Source organism: Sander vitreus, chromosome 7 (genome assembly GCF_031162955.1).
Source record: "Sander vitreus isolate 19-12246 chromosome 7, sanVit1, whole genome shotgun sequence".
NCBI classification, from domain to species: Eukaryota; Metazoa; Chordata; class Actinopteri; order Perciformes; family Percidae; genus Sander; species Sander vitreus.
In genome coordinates this window covers 23,396,778-23,418,914 of record NC_135861.1, presented here as the reverse complement: position 1 = coordinate 23,418,914, position 22,137 = coordinate 23,396,778, and the positions used below count along the sequence as shown (strand labels likewise).

General features: G+C 39.7%; 2 protein-coding genes across 3 annotated transcripts; one reads left to right on the top strand and one right to left on the bottom strand.

The window, feature by feature from the left end:
* Positions 1–1,846: 1,846 nt before the first annotated feature.
* On the top strand, positions 1,847–16,308 carry LOC144521125 (glutaminase liver isoform, mitochondrial-like). Its single transcript, XM_078255457.1, has 18 exons — positions 1,847–2,120; positions 3,054–3,141; positions 5,370–5,491; positions 7,415–7,544; positions 7,622–7,701; positions 7,836–7,999; positions 8,473–8,531; positions 12,618–12,650; positions 12,745–12,803; positions 12,880–12,946; positions 13,058–13,108; positions 13,556–13,732; positions 13,848–13,979; positions 14,070–14,162; positions 14,303–14,364; positions 14,986–15,062; positions 15,174–15,237; positions 15,367–16,308. The coding sequence occupies exons 1-18, from the start codon at positions 1,915–1,917 to the stop codon at positions 15,518–15,520; spliced, it is 1,818 nt and encodes a 605-aa protein (XP_078111583.1). The 5' UTR covers positions 1,847–1,914; the 3' UTR covers positions 15,521–16,308.
* Positions 16,309–16,760: 452 nt separating this feature from the next.
* On the bottom strand, positions 16,761–19,593 carry spryd4 (SPRY domain containing 4). Of its 2 annotated transcripts, none has more exons than XM_078255455.1 (2): positions 19,437–19,593; positions 16,761–17,916 (listed from the first exon to the last, which is right to left on the bottom strand). In XM_078255455.1, the coding sequence occupies exons 1-2, from the start codon at positions 19,567–19,569 to the stop codon at positions 17,375–17,377; spliced, it is 675 nt and encodes a 224-aa protein (XP_078111581.1). In that variant the 5' UTR covers positions 19,570–19,593; the 3' UTR covers positions 16,761–17,374. The 2 variants fall into 2 exon arrangements, with proteins under 2 accessions (XP_078111581.1, XP_078111582.1); XM_078255456.1 differs by lacking the exon at positions 19,437–19,593 and adding an exon at positions 18,032–19,038.
* Between the last annotated feature and the right edge of the window lie 2,544 nt (positions 19,594–22,137).

Genomic DNA, 22,137 nt, shown 5'->3' with positions numbered 1-22,137 from the left:
GACAAAGGTGGCATTCATTGGCCCAGGAATGAAAAACATTTTCGACTGAAAACAGAGAAGCTACAACCGGCAGAGGTAGTGCAGAGAGGCCCTGGGTTAGCATGCACCACTTTGGAGAAGTCGCACACCTAGAAATGCAGAGGACACCATCAGAACCTAGTGAGGCCTTGTTTATTTGGTAATGGAGATAATACCATGTCACGCTCTAAAGTCTGATTGGAAATTAATACTGCACAGTCTGCAAGCACTTGAAGGGTAGAATGTGAATGTTTAGCATGTGTGCTGTAAAAGTGAACATGGGTGTGGTGGGCTATTACCAGTATCCTTGATCTCCTATTTGATTCAAATTGCCTTCATAGGAACCGCCTTGAAAAGAGTAGAAGGAAAATGAAAGATAGTTCAAAAAGTAAGATAGCAAAAGATTTAAATTTCCAACCGATTATAATGTTCTAAAATGCTCCATCACAGTCAGCCACTGTTTTCCTGAGGAGCATCTCACACAGCAGCTGACATCAAAGACAAGAAGCCAGGGCTCAATCTCAAGAGATCACAAATTATACAATAAATTGTGTTTGAAGCACCAGGAAACCTGCCAAAAAAAACTCTATGGAGAGGAAAGATCTCAGACACATGACTGTGATGTGTCCTCTCAACAAAACAACAGTCAGAAAACAGAGACCAACCTGAGCATAGGACCCTGGAGTGAGTATGCCACCTAGAGGATAAGATAGTAAGGTTTCAGTGCATCAGTGTGGGAAACTCACCATGGGGTGTCGCCATCTAGCATCAGTTGAAATTATTCTCTAATGTAAACCTGATTAATTACCTGGCTGTTACCAGTATTATTATTTAGCCTACTGGTATTACATTAGCCTACTAGACTAGACAACAACACATGTTTACACCAGTCAATAGTTAGATCAAATGACTAATAACAGATTAAATCTCTTGAATGACAGGTAAAGCTGACACACTGACGTCATAAAGGGTATTATTCCTGTTGTGATACCGACAACTGAAATTATGAAATATATATTCTTCTTAAGAGCTAATAGTAAAAAATATTATCATCATTATTATTACCACCACCACATCATCATCAATAATCATAAAAACAACAACAACAACAACAACAACAACAACAACAACAACAGCAACAACAACAACAGCATAATAATAATAATGTTGTTTTTGTGGTAGTAGTAGTAGTAATAGTTCACAGCAAATACTTTGCAACACTACATAATTAACAGCAGATATCCAGGCTTGAATGGTCTCATTTCTGTGATATGAGTTAAATAAACTTGCACTGGTATATGTCCACTTGTCCAAGGACAGTTTATCTTAAATGATGCAATGTTTGGAGAAGCTTGTTTGTGGATATTAGAGCTCTTCCAGCCTGTTAACCCAATTTAAACTCAGTCTATAATCAAATATGGGCCACAGTTATCACTACAGTAATGTATATATGTATGTTGATACTGTCCAGATTGACATAATCCATCTGTAACTTTTCTTTGAATTTGGAATATAATACACTGCAAGTTTTTTGAAAAAGCACTAAGTGAAAAAAAAGAAAAGAAAAGCTAAGTACCCTATAATCAGAGACTAGACTAAACCAAATCCAAGTAGGAATATAACTTAAGTATGAACGTGTTTCCCCTTGTTAATCAGCAGCTGCAGTAGAAAGTGATACCTAAAATCAAACACCGGTTTGGTTTCAGAAGCTGCTGGTTACTGACCCCACCGTCTGAACAGCCCCGCCCCCGATCCTGTACTTTATCCATTCTGTAACTGACAGCAGCTGCTATTAAAGCTCTGAGGACCAAGGGGCATTGGTCACAAATATCTCTCTAGATCAGCTACTAGGGAAAAAAATACTGAATTATTAAAGATTAAGCCCTACTTATCACAATGCACTGCCTGAAAAGTCTGAGGACAGCTAACCCGGGAATCTTACAGCTATTTAAAAATGCAGGGATCTCCGCCAGAGTTGGAGCTGACAACATTGTTTTGTCCAGGACGCAGCAACCTGTTCCCTGCTGGGCTGCAGCATCACCCCACACCCATAAAGCCTTTCACTACCAGAAAGACCCTGATGTGGCCCAAGGACACCCCAAGTAGGTCACAGACTGTCTCTAGATGAATAAATCACCATTAATTAGCCGAAACATTCCCACATAATATCAATGAGTGAAATGTCAGGTGTATTGTCTGGTTGTAGTGGTCTCATAATTCATGCTAGTAAAGTTAACTAGCTTGAGTAGCTAACTCCTACTATATCATCATCAAACTTTTATAAGTTTGCAGTGAAATCTTAAAGTTTTTTATTATATCTGAATTGCAGCATTATATAATTATAAGTTCAACTTTTTGCCTTGAATATATTGTGGGAAATACTCTTACCGGCCAGAATACCGTTAAGCTAGTTTAGCTCATGGATGTATTAGTAAGTTTAGCAATCAGGCGGAAACAGCTAACGTTAGCATGTTTCTGTCCAAAGGTCCAAAAAAATAAATAATAATTATTATTATATTAAATTATATTATTCACATGGTTATTGAATTACAAGCACACACATAGGGTTTAAGTAAAATAGCTACTGGCAGTAGTTGGCATTTGGGTGTTTCATTCAAACGTTACCAGTTTACATTTTTCAGCGCTTGTTTATTGTTGTTGTTATTAACACAAAATTATTATATTATATTATATTACTAATATTTTGAAGAACATGTTTGTATGTTTAAGGTATGCTAGATCCAAACAGTAAAGCAAGGGGCCTGAGAAAGCATACTGTATACTACTATATAGCTACTGTAGGAACCCTTAATTGTACGATAGTATTTTATTCATGGCTTAGAGGCGATGACCTCTCTCAAATACACACTGAACTGGGTCAATGGCTGGATGTTGGCCAGTATTTGTCACTACTGGCCATGTTGTCAACATAAACGTTGAACCACTGGTCAAGGTTTTGTCTTGATACATTGGAGCCACTCCAAATAAAGTAAAGATCATAACATACCTATTTTGTGTGTTGTTTGTTTTGGCAGGAGTAGGTTCATGTCCAGTATGGAGGATCTACTTTTCTACACTATCACGGAAGGCAAAGAGATGATCCCCCTGTCCCAGTTCATCTCTGTGAGTCAACACCACACTCACACTTCCCCTGTCATGCCATGGACTGTTTTGACTTTCCATGACACATGGACATACAATCACACTCTGCCCTACAGCAGTAGCAGTATTGTATTCCCCAAAAGCACCTAAGAATTTAGTTACATCAACCGTGGAGAGTGATATAGGAGCCCACAACAGGAATCAAGAGTGTTCCCAGCTGAATGCAGGGTAAAGTTTAAAAGGTGTTTAGGGACTTTCTCATGTAATAGAACTAAATATAGTAGGTGTGACAGTGAGGTAATCACCATCAGATAACAACTTGCATTTTTCATATTAAAGTGTAATTATTTTTTTGGGTTAAATTTACAAGAATATCTTAAAATGTTGAGGTTGTATCAGCAAATGTGATGATGAACCTCATTAGATTAAAGGCACTTCATGTACAGAACCTCTGGGCTTATTTAGTGACTTAGGTAGATTATAAGGCACAGATCTCCCTATACATGCCCCCCCACACACACACACACACACACACACACACACACACACACACACACACACACATTACCGAAGAGATGTCAAGCTTCTGCAATTGTGAACCTGTTCCACAGTACAATACAGTTGTACATATCTCAGAAGATGACCATAACAGACTGTGTTTTTTTTGTGCTCTCACACCCACATTTAGCTTCATGTGGTGTGCAACCTTTTAGACAGTTACATAAAAAAAGGCTGACATGGACATCTGGTGACCTCGGTGCCTATGGCAACTCAGTAATTTTAAAAAGGAGCATGCATTTAGGAGAAGAGACTTGTGTCAACACAAGTGGCTTGTTGTCACACCACAGATGACTGGATGTGTTTGTAGAGGTGCCTTGGTGAGGACATAGACGGTGAAAGTGTCAGTATCAATGTGTGTATATCACTGCAAAAACAGTCATCTGAAAAAGCCACTTAGAGTCATGGTCAGCCTACCAGAGTTAGGGTTTGTAATTCCAGTTACTGTTGTTGTAGTAATAGCAAGATAGGATGGGAAATCACTGTACTAGTTTCAGGAAAATGACACTGAATTACAGAAGGTTTTGGAAACAAGTTGGTGAGGTAAGATTATAAATGTGTCTCTTCCGAAACATTCAAAGTGTATGTATTTATATACTATATAGCACGCTAACACACTATAATTGACAATGTAACTGATGATTCATTATGGTCTTGATTAGTTGCAATAAAACATCAGAACATAGTAAAGAAAGAAGTCATTACAACCTCCCAAAGCCCAAGTTTACTTGTTTACTGTAAATTGCTTGTTCGGTCCGACCAACAGTCCAAAACCCAAAAGTATTTAATTTAGGTCACATAAAAGGCTAAGGGCTTTTTCATACCTGAAAGTCTGAACCATGATCTGGACCAAGGTTCATATTTTTGCTGCATTGTATACATTTGATCAGGTTAGTTTTGGTTTTACACTGCAGTTATGCAAGCAAACTAAAGAACTATACGTGACATAATTATGTCCTGTTGTCATCACATACGTGAGCAGCGTCTCCTGATACGTAATTGATTGGTTTGTAGACAGGTTTCCCCGTCCTCTCATATCTTCTCTCTGCTGTCGGAATACTTGTGAGTTTTTTCCAACTGAGATCTACTCTCACCATGCTACCGCAAGCTATCATTCACAAGGCATATCTATGTTTGTTTTGTGTGGTTATACAAAAACGGCTCACAACCCTAAACAGAAATCTTTCAGTTGATGGATAAAACTCTACTATAAGCACACACAAAACTATAAGGCCAGCCCCAACTTAAGCATTTCCTGCCCTGAAGCTAAGAATCACTCACAGACATTCAAGAACAGCAACAGCGAGCGGTTTGCTCACTGAATGAGTTATGAGATGAGATGACTCTGAGGCTGATCTATGGTCTTGTCGGGAGGGTCGTGCACATGATGTCCCCAAAATAGACACACATGGTTCACATTGAATGTCAGCTTGACGTGTGACTTAAGAGAGGTATTCCAGTGATTCAGTCTATGCCTGTATTTCCTCCTAAATCCCATGTAGCAACTTTAGAGGCTTTGAAGTCCCCTAACTATATCCATCTACACATGTTTGATATCCTGCTAATTGACATTACATTAACACTGCTGTCCATGACCCAAAGTGTTTGATAAAGTCTGTCATCTATGACTCCCCTGTTTTTCTCTCTTGTGGATAAATTGCTCAAAACTCCCTCATCTACCTCTTCTCCAGGTTTTGAGAAAAACAGGTTTGTTGACGTCTGACCCTCGGTTGCGTGACTGTGTCCATCAGATGCGACAATCCTCACGTGACTCTCCCGGGCCAGTCATGATGGACCAGAAGCTCTTCAGAAGGTGGTGAAAGCTATGTTAATTTATGGAGAAGTATTCAACTCCCTTTTTGTATTTGTTTAACTAAACACTCAGCTTTATCTGTTGTTAATTCTAATGTTAGTTTTCCTCTTACTTAGAAATTGCATATTGAATGACAGCGTGCAAGGTAAGGTTATGGGTTTTTCATACTTTTTTTGTGGTTAAGTAATAGAGTAAAAGTATGTGGTCAACGCTATTTCAGTCTAAGAGACTGACAGAGACAGGTGTTTTATAGCTGACAGCTGCTACTAACCAAATTCACATGCACACATGGCAGCCAAAGCAGTAAACGGTCCAGAGTGGTCTCTGGGTCTGTTAATGAAAGGGCATCATTCTGGTTGAGCTCCAGACTGTGGTAATAACATTAGTAGACTCAACAGATCTGTAAGCTCCATGCAGATTGCTGTCCAAACGGTATCATTTCAGAAGTGTAATTCACTCAATCTCATCCTTTGGCCTGAAACAGCATGAGGGCAGTCTAGTAGTCCTCATCAAATTTAATTGGCTGTGTTCGTTTTCTTTGATTTGTAAGGTTATACTTTCCTAAAGAACACTCAAGAGGTCACTATAAATATTCTTCAAGAAATAGAGAGAGCTATCTCCTATTTTTTTTTAAGGAAATGACCCATATGAATAATGCAAGTTCTTTTCACTCTCTTCTCCTGGTGTCCTAAAACCTCACGCTATCATCGCCTTGGATTACTGAGGGCTGCAGACCAGATATTTTGGTTCAGACCAGCTTTGACAGAATGCACATACCTTTCCTTGAGAGCATACCACATTGCTGACCTATGATATAACAATGAAAATATATAATAACTACAGTATTAGGATCTGCTGAAATAGGCAGGTGTGTTTGTTTACCCTTTTGCTGGGTATTTATCGGTCCGAAGCAAGTCACTTTAAATGCAGTGTGATGAAAAAAGAAATGATGAAAGCCTAGTGAGGAGTTGAGCATTTAGATATAAATTGATTGGAGCTTCAGTTATACAAACATTTCTCAGGCAGAACCAGTCTCAGTGATTGAGGCCGTAGTGTCTCAGTCAAAGAAGCCTAACTTTTTCGACAAATGTTTGGACAGAATTCTGGAGAAAAAAGGGAAAGTGTAAGTCAGGAGGCTTATATTACAACACCTTTTGTTTTTGCTAATTATTAAAAAAATTATCAGGCATAATAATAATAAAAACAAAATGTTATCTATCCATATAACTACAACTCAGGGTTAACTAGTTAACAACTGTTAGCTTACTTGCAAAGGTTACATTAGCCATACTAGCCCGTAGCTATCTCTATTAGCAAGCCTAACTTTCTCCTATGAAAGGTTTAGTTCACCCAAATTAAAAAAACACCTATGTTCTCACTTATCTCTAGTGTTTTCTGGACATAAAGGTAGCTTTGTTTTTTACCTGTAGAGGATTGAGATATCAGTCTCAGACAGTATTGCCTCCACACTGATGCAATGGATGTGAATGAAATTTGATTTAAAAAATCTACAGCATGATGTCTTTCTGTAAACAGTGTCCCTGTTACTCTGGATAATCCACAAGACACACTGGCAACAGTTATTATGACGACTATTTTTTCAGTAGAAGGTTTAAATTAAAGCTGTATTATTCAAATGAAGGGAAAAGACTTTGAAATGCACATTTTCAACACCGTGAGCACCAAAAATTAAAATGAAATTCTCTTCTCCTGCATCCGAGCGGCGGCAGAGATCTTAGAGGCTGACATCTCAAAACTTAGATGAATAAAACTGCAATTATCTGTGTGGTATATATAGCACTAGGGGTTCCTTGTTTGGTTTGATTTAGTTTGGGTATTTTTGTGGTTGCACTGCAGGATCTGTATTTGAAGTTGTTGGAAATTCTTCTCATGATGTCGGTTTAATAATGTGTCCTCTTGTAGGTGTGTGGGCAACAACATCATGCTGCTGACTAAGGCTTTCAGAAAGAAGTTCATCATTCCAGACTTTGAACAGTTGACCCAGCACATCAATAGGATGTATGACAATGCGCAACAGCAGGAGGCAGGACAAGTAAGTAATAAACAAACAGACATACTGATTCATTGTCTCCTCATTCTTTACAATAACACTCACGTGTCTTCATGCAGGTAGCTGATTACATTCCTCAGCTGGCTAAATTCAGCCCTGATCTCTGGGGTGTCTCTCTGTGCACGATCGATGGGCAGAGGTACAGTAACATCTTCACTTTAACGTGTGTTTCCATTCTGAAAACCTCCACCGTGTGTATTCCCTTACTAACACTCCTCCATTTTATTTTTTATTTTTTTCCTTCCTTCTCCATTACATCCTCATGTCATGCAGACACTCTGTGGGTGACACCAAGGTTCCCTTTTGTCTGCAGTCATGTGTGAAGCCTCTGGAATACGCCATCGCTCTGCATGAGTTTGGCAGTGAGCACGTTCACCAATTTGTGGGCAAAGAGCCCAGCGGATTCAAGTTCAACAAACTGTCACTAAATGACGAAGGTAAGTGATTAGCGCAATCGAGACTTTCGCTCCAGTTATCCTCTCTACACAAGAACAAGCACTGACAATAGTACAGTGACTAATCCTAGTTTTGTAAAAAGTAAAACTACACAAAAGACGTATTTTCCCCTAGTGTGTAATTAATAAATCTTGGCAACTCTTGATCAGTAATTTCAACAGACTGTGGTTGTTGGCAGAACAAAGTTAATGCAAGAACAAGTTCTTATTTTACTGGGGAAAAGAATGATCCAGATGGACTTTTAGCCAAATTGTGTACCATTTTATCACCTTACCTTTATAGCCATTTGCTATTACATACCCTCTTCTGAAGCAAACAAAATTGTACTTTATGTGTTTAGTTTTAGCTGATGTTTCTCTAAGTTCCTCTGATGAAATATCGCCTGTAATCTCAGCAGTTTATTTCTCTTGTGGTTAGGAGCAAGTGAGTAATAACATGCTCGTTTCTTGTGCAGATAAACCACACAACCCGATGGTAAATGCCGGAGCTATCGTCCTCAGTTCTTTAATTAAGGTAAAATCCAAAGGCATGTCAGCAATGAATACATTGATTTAATGGTAGATGCAGAGTTTTTCATTTAGAATTTACAGAAAACATAAAAGACAGTTGTTAATGACAGTTGTACGATTCCAAGTAGGAATTGGTTCTCGATGCCCAACCCTAATGCTGTGTAAGCTGAGGCAGTGTCTCATTCAGGTCAGTGTCCAACATAACAGCAGTAGATCATAAGCTGTCTGAGGCAGAGTAGTAGTTTAACTCCATGTCTCAATAGATGACAGCAGACATAACAGTTGTATGATAAGACAGTGCTGCCTCAAGCGCTCCCATCCAGCCAAGGTCAGGGTAGGGAGTTACACACCTAACATTCATACACACAGAAACTGCAGTAGTGACGCACACATAGAAACACTGGATAGGATGTTCTTTGACCCAGACAGTCACAGATGAATGTGCTGCATGTGATTTGGGGTACCTACAACGTGACTTGTTAGGTAGGTAAGAATAGTTGTAAATTATCCAATAGCATCTTCACTATTTGGTAATCTGTAATCATGGAGGTCCAGCATGAGTTTAAATACACATTCAGGAGGACAGGAACTTGGACAGGAGTTGGGATGGCATTTAATGACACTACACTGTGTTTGGTTGGTACTGCTTAATCCTAACCCTGGATTTCCACCGAATGCGGAACGGCTGCGTGTCGGCTCCGCTGTGTATCGGCTCCGTGCTCTGCCATCCGTCAATACCCACTAGGTCCGGATTTGTTGCGGTACGGCTGCGGCCATGACTGACAGCTGAAGTCACGAGGACCCACTAGATCTCGCGAATTCAGGTAGAATAGAACCACAAAACCAATAACAGTTTGTTTCCATCCAGAGGAGTAGAGGGGAAACAACTCTGTGCTGTGTTTTCAAGGTTTAGTGCAGGGAAATATGATCCGCCGTGAGCACGGTGTATTTTATTTTGAAAATTAACCGGATGTTTTATTTTGTTTCTGTGCTCGACTTCCTGTCCCGCACTATCTGCCGTGTGCTGAATTTCTGCGGAGCTCTCCGGCGTCCGGCAAAAATAGAAGCTCTGCGTATCTGCTCCGGAGGGCTGCGGACCGCCGGAGCTGGGACGGAGTCATAACGCAGCCTTTCCGCAGTCAGTGGAAATACACACGTTGACTTTAATGGAAACCTAATGACTCCTCCGCCGTTTCAGAGTGGATCCGCAGACGTTCCACAACCGTGGAAATTGGGGGTAATTCTCCTTGATCAAGATTCAAAAAAGGCTTCTACATAAGTCATTATAGTCTCTCCTGGAATTTCTTCAGTCTCCAACGATAATCAGCTCTCCAAAATTCTACGACAAACTTCACCGTGTCATCATAATGTCTTTCCAAAACACTTTTCTGGCAAATCTTCAACACCATAATAACTCAGGAACACAGGGGGAGATTGTGACAGTATTTTACATTTGGTCGGATACTGAATAGTGTTTATCTGTGTTTTAAGCCCCCAGGATTAGGCAATGGTTATGCTTAGGGTTAGAGTTAAGGTTAGGGTTAGGTGCCTTGAAGTCAATGGTCTCCACGCTGCCTGGAAGGAGACGTTGGGGGCTTAAAACACCATCGAGCCTTAATAGTTAACACTAAATTTGTGTGCCCACCTTAAAACTGTGGTGATTGTATAGATCTTCTGTGCTGCCGGGTTGAAGATGTGTGTGAAGATTCCATGTTTTGCCAAAAAATACACTTAATATCTTTGATTAAATTCCTTCAAAGTCTTCACTACATATAATATATATGAGTCTTGACAGATATGGATGTAAACTGCAACTTGACTGGTTTGTGGAGGCATACAACTGCAAGGCGGTAATTCTAATTATTTTTTTTTAAACATTGCTCTTCGCTACATCCTCAGTAGAAGCCAGAAGTTGTGCAAAGAATAGTTCAGGGACCTGTTTCAACAATTTAGCAAAATGAAATCTGCGATGTGCAACCTGAGATCACTTCCTTCTTGTGTTAATTTTGACACATTTCACTTACCAAAACAAATATTGTACCTGTGATCAACGCATGAGCAAGTGACAGCCTGGAGCAGTCACAAATAGGGCTTTGACGGTATAGTTTTTTTCTTACCGCGGTGAAGAAGCAACGCGATATGGCGATTAACCGCAACCCCCTTACGAGAGTAGTGTAAGTTAGAGCGAGAATGGCAGGGCGCTTTAAGTGAGTGATGTCAGTGCCTGTGTGGTCGCGCAAGGAGAGCGAGCGGTAACGGAGAGTAGCGTATGAGCGCCGCGGTGAGGAGGAAAAAGAGTTAGCAAAGTTGATGTGAAGTGAGTTAAAAGTGAATAATAAAACAACAAGCTAGAGCTTCTCAAGACACGGTGGCTTTATCTATTGTCAATACTGCCGGTAAAGTAAATGGCGTCACCCCCGAAAAAACATTGGCTTAAACCTTACAACATATAAAAAAGATTGCAGCACAGTGTTTCCATTTCAGCTCAATGTAAGAGTCTTTACTGAGTTTTGCTGTCATTTAGGGCCGCAATGGTTTCTCTCATCTCCGTTGATCCATTCCACAGACAGTTCAGAAAGCTCTTTTGTCAATAAAGTAAAATATAAATAAAATTGTTTGCCGACAATGCCGAGTGCAGCCCGTCTAGCAGCTGAGCAGACAGAGAGCAGATAGAGCGACTCGGCAGTTCGTTTTATCAGGATAAAGCTATAAACAGAAGGAAACTCCGCTAGCTGCAAGGCTAATGTGCAATGGTAAACACTGCAGCTTGCGGTGATGACGGTGACGAGCTCAGACCCGCGGTAGACGTTACGTGACCACGGTAATGCGGTTACCGTCCCAGCCCTAGTCACAAATGTATTCAAAATGTCCTAACAAAAATCTTTATGAAATGTAACACTGCCACGATTTGCAATCTGTGCCACAGCAGTGCTCACAGATTGCTTTTGTCCTGTGAAACATTAAGCTTTCTGGTTTTTGAAGGCCTAACCGATTGCATCGTTGAGTTCCAGCTCAGTGAGAAGCCACAGAAAGCTACGTTTCTTAAAGCTGAAACTATTGGTGGTGTTGTCTAATCACTCATCAATTTATTGGCTGGTCACATGGTGGCCGTAGCAGCTGAACTATGTTCATCACCATCTGACTGACCAGCCATACAACTTATCTGTGAGCTTTGACCTTATTGTAACATAACAACATTTAGGGTTGGAGTTTAGCCATATATGGTTGTGTATTTTTCCTCTGTGGAGTTTTTGTGACGTTTCCCAGCTGACTGAAGAGATACTCTGGACTTTTTATCATATGTGGGTCAGGTTCAGCAGCGAGGGAGGGTCTCTGTGTGTGGGTCAGACTGCAGGGGCGTCTGTGTGCTTCTGGCCAATTACAGCCCCCAGAAAAGAAGTTGTGCAAACCGCCCTCGCTTGTGTGTGAAAGTGTGTGGAGGGGAACAATATTTGGTTCTATATTTGCATATAATTTGTATACATACTGAGGAGGTTATACACTTAAAAGCTTGATTTCTTACACACACGACAAAGAAAATACAAAACCGATAAAAGCAGTTTTGACTTTTTGGCAATATTCATACCCTAGTGGGAACAGCTATACCTGCAAAAGTTTAAATGTCACAAATGTATATGTTTTGTTCAGAGCACCAGAGAGCAGACACCTGAAAAGAAATTCAGCCAAGTAAATTATTGACCATGAGGTTTAGCGTGAGGTCATTTCTTCAACTCACAGTAGTATTTGATATCATCCTTAACCTTATACCTATACCTATAGGTTGAGTCATTAAATATGAATGGGACTATGGTCCCTATTTAGTAACTTTACAACTCCGTAATATCCCTCCCTGGTTCGTGAAATTCAAGCACAGCCATAAACAGCCCCAGGCCACAGTGTGCATATTGCTACATGGACTGTGTGGCAAAGACATCATGTACACGTTATAGCTCTACGCCCACCAAAGACTGGACTAAAAACTGCTTTGGTGTCAAAGTACTCAAACACTGCCATCTATAGGGAGTCACTGACTGTTTGGCGTACTTAAAACTGGCATCAGAATGTAATTTTTTCCCACCTCTCTTGACAGCCTCATTCAAATAAGGCAGAGAGGTTTGACCATGTGAGTAAATGCTTTTCATTTTCAAACTTTTCTTGATTCCACATATTTATTTGATCTTCCTACTGTACCATGTGTAAATATAATGTTATTGCAGGTGATGGAGTTCTTGAAAAGCTTAGCTGGTTCAGAGTATGTGGGCTTTAGCAATGCAACGTAAGTACTGTGCTTAACCTTATTGTCCTGTGTCACATGAAATGCAACTTTCTGAATACCTGTTATCTTCTTGCAGTTTCCAGTCTGAGAGGGATACCGGTGATAGGAATTATGCAATTGGTTATTACCTCAAAGAGAAAAAGGTGAGTTTTGGCAGTTTAATTACAATCACCTTAAGTACTTGTTCAATGCTCAGGTTTTCAGAACAATTAAACGTCCTGACTGTGTGCTGACTCTGATTTTAACCCGTACAGTGCTTTCCTGACAATGCAGATATGACAGCAGCCCTTGACTTCTACTTTCAGGTATGAATCTTTGTCTTTAACATTGTAGTACTCTGTGGATGAACCTTTCAAGGAAAAGTTCTACATTTTGGGGAATAAGTCTATTCTCTTACCAGTCGAGAGTTACATTAGAAGATTTATAGCACTGTCTGAATGATAAATATGAAACTACCGCCGGGACACGGTTAGCTTAGTTAGGCATAAAACGTCCGCTGGTTTCCTCGCAACCTCACGGTTACGACAGGACTCCAGGAAGTCACTGCACCCAGCCAAGAAATAGTCCGGCACATAACCCACAACTTTTGTTTTCACGGTTTTCGTTTTACAGATTTGTTAATTTGCCAGGCTAGCTGTTTTCTACTATTTCCAATCTTTATGCTTTGCTAAGTTAACCAGGCTGCTGGCTGTAGTGTGATTTTTGGTATCGTTTTTCACATCTAACTCTCGGCCAATGAACTGTTTTTTCAGTTGTGCTCCATTGAGGTGACCTGTGAGTCAGGAAGTGTCATAGCTGCCACACTAGCCAATGGGGGTATTTGTCCAATCACAGGTGAGCGTGTGCTGAGCGCTGAAGCTGTTCGCAACACCCTGAGCCTCATGCATTCCTGTGGCATGTACGACTTCTCCGGACAGTTTGCCTTCCATGTGAGTCACCAGGAACTCGAGGATCTGTTTGAATGAGTTGTTTTACTTGTTGCTCCGAGCACTCATGACATGTTGAATCCAGGTTGAGACTTTTCTGTTTTCTCCTCTTGTTCAGGTGGGCTTGCCTGCTAAATCTGGCGTTTCGGGTGCTGTTCTGCTGGTTGTCCCCAACGTCATGGGTATCATGTGTTGGTCTCCACCTTTAGATCGGCTCGGAAACAGTGTTCGTGGCATTCACTTCTGCCAGGTATGCAGTCTCCGTCACAGTTTTATTGATTTTCTTTTCTGTGTCTGCATGCTTCAAATATTCCATCTTAATCAACTTTTGATTCACTAGGAGCTGGTGTCTCATTTCAACTTCCACAATTATGACAACCTGAGGCACTTTACCAAGAAACACGATCCCAGGAATAGATCAGATGAAGATTCAGTAAGTTCATTGTGACAGATGTAGATGCTGCAATTCTCATTCAGGCTAGTAAGAAACATAGATATTTCTTGGGAAGACTTTTTTATGTAAAATGTTTAAGAAACAATCCGTGCAGTAATGTTAGCCTTTTGATCCATTAGAACAAGTCAGTAGTAAACCTGATGTTTGCAGCCTACAGTGGTGACCTCACTGCTCTGAGGAGGTAAGTAAAGACAAAAACATATTTTCATTTTTCATCACTAAGCTCCGACACCAGACGAATACGCCACAGTTGGATGATGCGATCTTAAAGGAACAGTTTGACATTGACATACTTATTCACTTTCTTGTAGAGAGTTAATTTTAGAAGATCAATATCGCTTTCATATCTGTTTAATATGAAGCTGGAGTTAGAAGCAGGTTAGCTTAAAAAAATAAATCTATTATATTTTGGTTGTTTTTAAAAAAAAGTTTAAAATGAAGTTTAAAAGAAATTAATTGAAAAGTTGTGTTTTTCTAAAGTCACAACCTGACCTTTTTGCATTTAATTGAACAAACAAGATATAACATGTTAAATATTAAAGGCGCTTAAAGGTGTTGGTAGGCAGATTTTGTTACCTTTCGGACAGAGCCAGGCTAGCTGTTTAGTCTTTATGCTAAGCTAACCATCTCCCAGCTGTAACTTCATATTTACCATACAGACCTGAGAGTGGGAACTCTTGGCAAGAAAGCGACTAGGCATATTCCTCCAAATATTGAACTATCCTTTTAAGAGTTAATTCTCTGCTTGTTAAAAGATGTCCTTTCCATGTGTGCTCCCTCACTTCTTTTGTTATCCCTGCAGGTTTGCCCTTTCAGCTGTGAACATGGAGCAGAGGGACTACGACTCTCGCACTGCGCTCCACGTTGCTGCTTCAGAAGGTGACACTTCATTATTAGTTCATTCATTCTTCATTAATCTCAGTTTTGATATTCAAGCAATTATGAGTGAAATATGGCATTGGGGGTTGCTCATGCACTGTTGTCTTTCAGGTCATGTAGAAGTTGTTGTCTTCCTAACTGAAATATGTAAAGTGAATCCCCACATGAAAGACAGGTAGGAGTTTCTAACATATACTTCTGATATTAGATTAAAAATGGTAGAATGGTAGAAAAGTATGCCCATCTCCATATTACTAACCATAATAATCCATCCATCTCCATATTACATTGTGGTATCTATTAGATGGGGGAACACACCTCTAGATGACGCCATGCAGTTTGGCCATGATGTTATTGTTTCAGCCTTGCAACAGTACATAGACAGCAACGCACCATGCAACACAGAGGAGCAGAAGACCACACTGGATACGTACAGTACGTTGAAAAGCATCGTCTAAACTAGAGATTGTCCAATACCATTTTTTGCTTCTCGATACCGATACCTGAACTTGATCCTATACCAGTGTGTCATATATTTTATTATGTTTTAACAGCTGTATACTACTATCCCTGTATGGAAGTGATATGAGTGCTGTCTTTGTTGTCAGGTTTAACTCTTTGCGAAACATGAACAAACACAAACAATGAATGCCATAGAACGTATTTTTATTATCCAGTTTGATAGTGAGTCATAACAGGAAAAGAACATTAATAAACTACTTTAACATCTGGGCTAAATTAGGTGGTATCGGATCGGTCCATAAACTCCAGTACTTTCCGATACCGATACCAGCATTTTAGGCAGTATCGGAGGCTTTTCCGATACTGGTATCGGAATACTCTAGTCTAATGGATATAAATCTATTTTTTTTGAGAGGATTGAAAGGACACAGGATTATTGAGAGACCTGTATGAATGATTGAGTGTATCTTTAATATAGTAATATGTTATATATTTAGACTGTTGAGAAGCTATTCAATGCAATATTAAGTTAATATTAACCCTTTTAATGTATTTCTGCAGACTGGAGACATTGTTCAACAATGTAAAGTAGCAACAAAGCACTATATAATCAGGCAATCTGTTGTTTGTGTGGAAATTACATTAAGCCATGATTTGGCTTGTGTTGCAATTTTAATGAACTGTTTTTGTGCTCAGCTTCTGATAGAAAATGCCACTGTGATGTAAATATCTAATATATTGTGCCTATTTATTGTTTAAATGTTGAAATATATTTTGTTTCATCGGTATGATCAGGGGATTTTATGGCCCTGTGTAATAACTGTATATATATATATATATATTCCCAAAGCTGCTATATTAATTATTCTAACTCAATAGGAGGTGATACCGTTGTATTTGTGCCTGTGACAATGGAAGGACTGTTTCATTGTAGTTCATTGAGACTCATAGGTCAGTTTATTCACTGCTGATACCTTGTGTTGATGTGGTTATTGTTTTCTTTATAGCTCTTTTTATTGGTCACTTGTTATTAGAGAAACATCTGCATATTTCAGGAGCTGAGAACAGTGCACATTTGGGTTACTCTAACACAAAATACATAATTCAATATATGTGAATGAGTGTTGCAAACTAGACATACCAATGTGTTTGAAGTTTGACATAGGGAAATTAAAGCTTTTGCTTGTTAGTATGTGTATGCAGTGTACTACTTAGAAACCAGACACAACAAAGCCATGTGATAAAAATGCAATATTCTACAGTTTAATCATCTCAAATGAATGCATTTTATTCACATTATTTTATTTCATTTAACTCAGTAAAAGGCAGTACAATTATTCCTCCACATGACTTAAGCTTTAGTCTATCACTGTAAATGTGTATAATCTTGCTATATGTAATGTAAAAGCTGTTTCAGTGAAGTTATTTTTATTAAACAACATACAGTATGAACATGAGACTAAAAAAGGTTTTGTTGTTGATTTCAGCTTTGTAACGGTGTGGGTAATGTAAGAACACAGCTTAAAAAAAAAAAAAAACTTGGCAGTTAATGTTCCTCTCAAAAACAACCATACATCCTTTTCACATCAGTTAGTCTGAGAGGTAATACATGAGGTACACACAATAACAGCGTATGTGCTATGATTGCCTGAGATAACACACAAAGTATAAACTTGCATTGATAAGATATTCATTACAATGAACCATCTGGACCACAGAAAATGAACCATCATCTGTAATTAAGCTGTAAATGATTACATAGATATTGCTTTCTTTCCTGTTGTGATAAATGCTGCCACGGTACCAAACACAAGCCCATGACCATCACAATCATCACAGCTCATCCTGCTTCACTTCAGGCCTTCAGGCTCCTCCAGACCAGAGTGTGTAATCAGCTCCCCGTCCCAAAGTCCAAACGCCGGGCAGAGGGGAGTCTTGAACTGGACCTTGAGGGTGTGAATGATTGTGGGTTTTTTGATGTCCACCAGCCCCAGAAGGCCCGCTTGGTAGTCAAGCAGGATGCCTATGCGGTCTGGCTTGCCCACTAGCGTCACAGGAACCATCTTGTTGCTGGTCATAGCAAACCACTTGCGCTGAGCATAGCCAAACACCCAGGAGGAGCTGTTGGTTCCCACACAGTCCTCTCTGGACATCAGGGCCTCGGCCACACCCAAACGAAACTCTTGAGACTTTTTGACCGTCACCTCCCAGTAGTGTCGTCCGCTGCTGATCTTCTCATTGCCAAACACAACGGCCCAGTCTCGGAAACGCTCTGGGTTGTCTGGCACGTAGCTGGGGTCCAGACCCAGCATGCGGTAGATGACGGCAGTGTCTTTCTTGAAGAGGTCCAGACTGCTGTGAGCTGTCTGCTCATCAAGCCTGAACTGAAGATCTACAGAGAAAAAGAAGAAAAATGTTTTCATGATGACTTTAGATATTGACATTTGACACGGAAAGCCTCATTGATGTATCGATTAGTAACCAACTCGGTCTATGCTTGTGCTTACCTGCATCTATAAAAATGTTTTCCTTAGGGTTATTCATTTATTTATTTTTTAAATATCATGTCACTCCATTATGTGGATATTAGTTATGATCAGATCAGGTCCCTCAAAAGGTGGTAGAAACGCCCCTCTGTAATTTGATTGGCTATTTGCCGTCTGGTTGTTATCGTTTGCTCGTAGTCGGCAGCAAGTAGTATTTCATTCTCGAGACAATAACTGCGGTCATGAACGACGTAGATTATTATCTAAAGCACACATATAAAAGTATGTCGAACACCTCGGTGCCCACCAGCCGCGGAATATTGTTATATAAACCAAACCGCTGGTATAAAAAAAACAAAAAAAACAAATCTGATTTAACAAGTGGTTCTCCAGGAAAAAATGGCTAACGTTAACGGCTAACTTTACTTGTCAGATAAGACGTTTTGTTTTGCTTCCAGTGTTAATTATTCGGAGGCAATGGTAGGCTGCCTGGTCAAGAATAGGCTTTCAGGATCTGAAGCATATTTCTGAGAGGATTACCAAACATGAAACCAGCAGGACAACGCAGTAAAGTTGGACTTGCTCGGCAGGGCAAACATACCTGTAACGCTAGCGTTAGCCAAATTGACAGCACGTAACGTTACAAACGGGGAACTGAGCAGTAACGGTATGAGCAAATTGAGGAGAACAGGATGTGCTCAGATTATCACCTGGGGTAAACTGTATGGGAAATGTTAAATAACGCTTTATGTCAAATTGTGTAATTTCCTGATTTTGCATCTGTGTAAAGCATAGCTACATGTATTAAGAGAACAAAGTACGTTGTTGCGCCGAGTTTTGCATCCCTGCCCAGAATTGCATCCACCTCGCGGGCAGCAAGTAGCTTATTGGCTCTCTACTAAAACATTGATGATTCTAAACGTTCAAAATTATAGACTTCATATTATTTATCACCATTGATGAACCTGACAAATAATATATTGTTTTAAACAGTTACGGGTAGGATGAAATTCTCGACAGGCATGCAAAACTCGGTCCAACACCCCACCATTTTTCACCAAAAAAGGACACTGTCGTGATAAACTCTAGCTACCTTTGAGCGAAGACACATTCGCGTTTCAGACTACAACGCCAGCTGTAAATCTGACGATCACCCGACGACAAATAAGCAACTTTTGTTTGCTTATTTGTTTTGCCAGGAAGATGTGTTCACGGTTGTTTCGTTACTATGTCTGAATACAGCCCATTACCGAGTTTGTTGTCGTGATAGGATTAAGTTAGGTTATAACGGGAAAAGTCCTATCAATAACAATAACAAACATCTCATTAACTTAGCCGTCAGTAGCTGCGCCTGTCGGGACGCCGACCTCTGAAGCTGCAGCCCAGAAGCTAACTCTTGCTTAACTTTTACAAAACATGTACTCACTGTTCCCTGTCGAGGTCGATATGTAGCATATCCTCGCTGGTCGACTGACAGCCTGCCTGTGTGTGACTGACAGGGAGGTGACAGTCCGTCCTGCCAGGCGACATAGACGGGCTACTTTAGCGACCATCGCCATGTTGGTTTTTCACTGCTGCTGCTAACTTTCTGGTTATCAAAATGTAGCAGCAGCGCGCTCTGCTGCCCCCTGCAGGCCTGGAGAGGATCCTCTAGACCCACCAAAACATCAGCACCAAGGACAGCAGACAGCCTGTCAAAACCATAGACAGTATGGTCAAAACTGCACAGTCTGAACATTTGCAACTGTGTCACTTCTCAGTAAGTATACCTCTTAAAGCCCACTGATCCACAGCCAAATATGTCTGAATTTTGGGGAAATGAGTATACAATTATCAACAAGACATCTAGAATTTGTTGAAACGGTGCAGCCTTAAAAAAAAAAAAAACATGGAGTATTGGGTTTAAATGTTTCTTCAGTTTTAACATTAGGGTTGCAACAAACTGAAAGATAATCTTTTGGTATATTAAACATCATAAATGAGTGAAAAGTGCCCACCACAATGTTTTTCTTGTCTGTTTTGTCCAACCAACAGTCCAAACCCCAGAAACATTCATTTTAAGACAAAAATAAAGCAGCACATTTTCACAATTGAGAAGCTAGGGTTTGGGAATGTTTGTCGTTTTTGCATAGAAAATGGCAAACGATAATAGTCTGTCGATCAACTAACTCAACAAGGTTTCAACGCCACTAAACCTCATGTCTTCAGTAAAGAGCTTGAACAAGCTGAAACAGAATATACAGTATGATACTATAGTATGATACAGACAGTGTGGAATAAGAAGAACAACCTTAAAGCTACTTAATGGGAATTAAAAAGGGAAAATTGGATGTTAAGGGGCTACATTGATCAATCCTCTGGAAATAACAACTTCTTATAAACTCAACTAACTAAAATAACTGTCTGAGAATTAACATTGTTATTATTTTCCCTATAGATAGTATCTTGTGCTCTATGTATGGTGTAGGTGCACAGCTATGCAGACAGCTAAACAGCAGTAAAAGAAAAAATGCACAAAGTCCACAAGCCTGCAAAAGTAAAAAGAGTAAAATACACAACAGTTATCCCGACAGTTATTCAACAGTTACCTAAAATGTTGTTTTAGCATTACAGACAGCTAGGTTACTATAGTAGCTAGCTTGGTTAGCAGTAAACTCATCATATTAAACAAAATACGACTAAATCTCAAATTAACAACCACAGAACAGCTGTAATAAAATAAGTACCTACAGATATTGCTTCAATAAGTGCATTAATGGACTGTAGAGTGTAAACTCCCTCCAGGTTGCTAAAATCCCCCACATTCCCAGAAGAATACTGACCTCATTGATTTCATTAAAAAAAAACTCAATATCACATAGATTTGATGTTTGGCATTTGGCTGTAAACAAAAAAGCAATGGGGATCCATACTAAGTGCCAGCTTTAAAAGAGGGAACTGTGGGTTAGGACAGCTGTTGAATACTTAAACTTCAAACTCATGTTTGGATTCAATAACAAACAGTACAATTTGCTGATATATATCTAGCACTGAGATCATATATCGCAATCAACTCTCTCGCACCACGCAATTCAAAGTACGTATTACAGCTACGGTAGCCTTCACTCTTCGAAAAGCCGGTCTCTTGCTCTTTTCACTATCCTTTTTCTTTTTCTGGGCGAAGACGAAGACTCCTGTTCCTGAAATTTGGATTTTGAATATGTGTGGTCCTCCTTCTTCAAACTTGCCAGGGCCGGGAAGCTACGATACCCATTAGTAGCATTAGCAGCACCTGTGAGTTCATCATGTGACAGCGAAAACGCGAAAGGCGAGCAGTATGTCCTGTATGTCCCTTAACAGCTAACGTATTTCAAGATGGCGCATGAATATGGAGCGTGTACCCCAGTTCATGTGAATGAAAATGTAAAATTTCAAGCCAAAAGGAATACTTGGAATTGATGGTGGTGGTAAATATTCATGAAAAAGGACAAGTTTGTGAACAGGCAACACAGATTTTGATAATGAACAACTAAACACGTTACACACTACACCTTTAAGTAAAAATACAGGACTTGAGTAAATGTCATATGTCTAAAACCATACACCTTTGTGAAAAGTTTTCTTAAGCTTCATAAATATATCAAGTTTAATACACATCTCTGCATTAGTTATAGCTGTTTATGCTGGATTTGAGATAGCAACTGCTCCTGGGCAATGTGGCAAATGTAGTAGTACGGTACTTTAAATGTCACAGATAAGAATCTTATTTTCCTGCTGTTGCATTTAAGATGGCTGATGCATCTTTCATGACATGTAATACATATTTTGATATATTAACAAAGCTTGATTCAGCCTTGTTGCACAGCCAGGTCCATTATTCACACCAGTATCCAGCTGGGGAATAAATGTCATTGTTTATTCATGGTCCAATCTAAATATGGCACATATCATTATTTTTCCTTTGTGGTGCCTGATGATTACTTTGTTTTGGAGAGTAGCTGTAACTTCAGACACCCGCACCTCACACTTCTGAAAGACATGTTGGGTTGCGTAGAGCCTTCTCATTCAAATCTCTTTCTCAAAGTCACATCTGAATTTAATTAATTCAGAATGTAAGCCAAAAAGACAAGTCATGAACAACATACAGC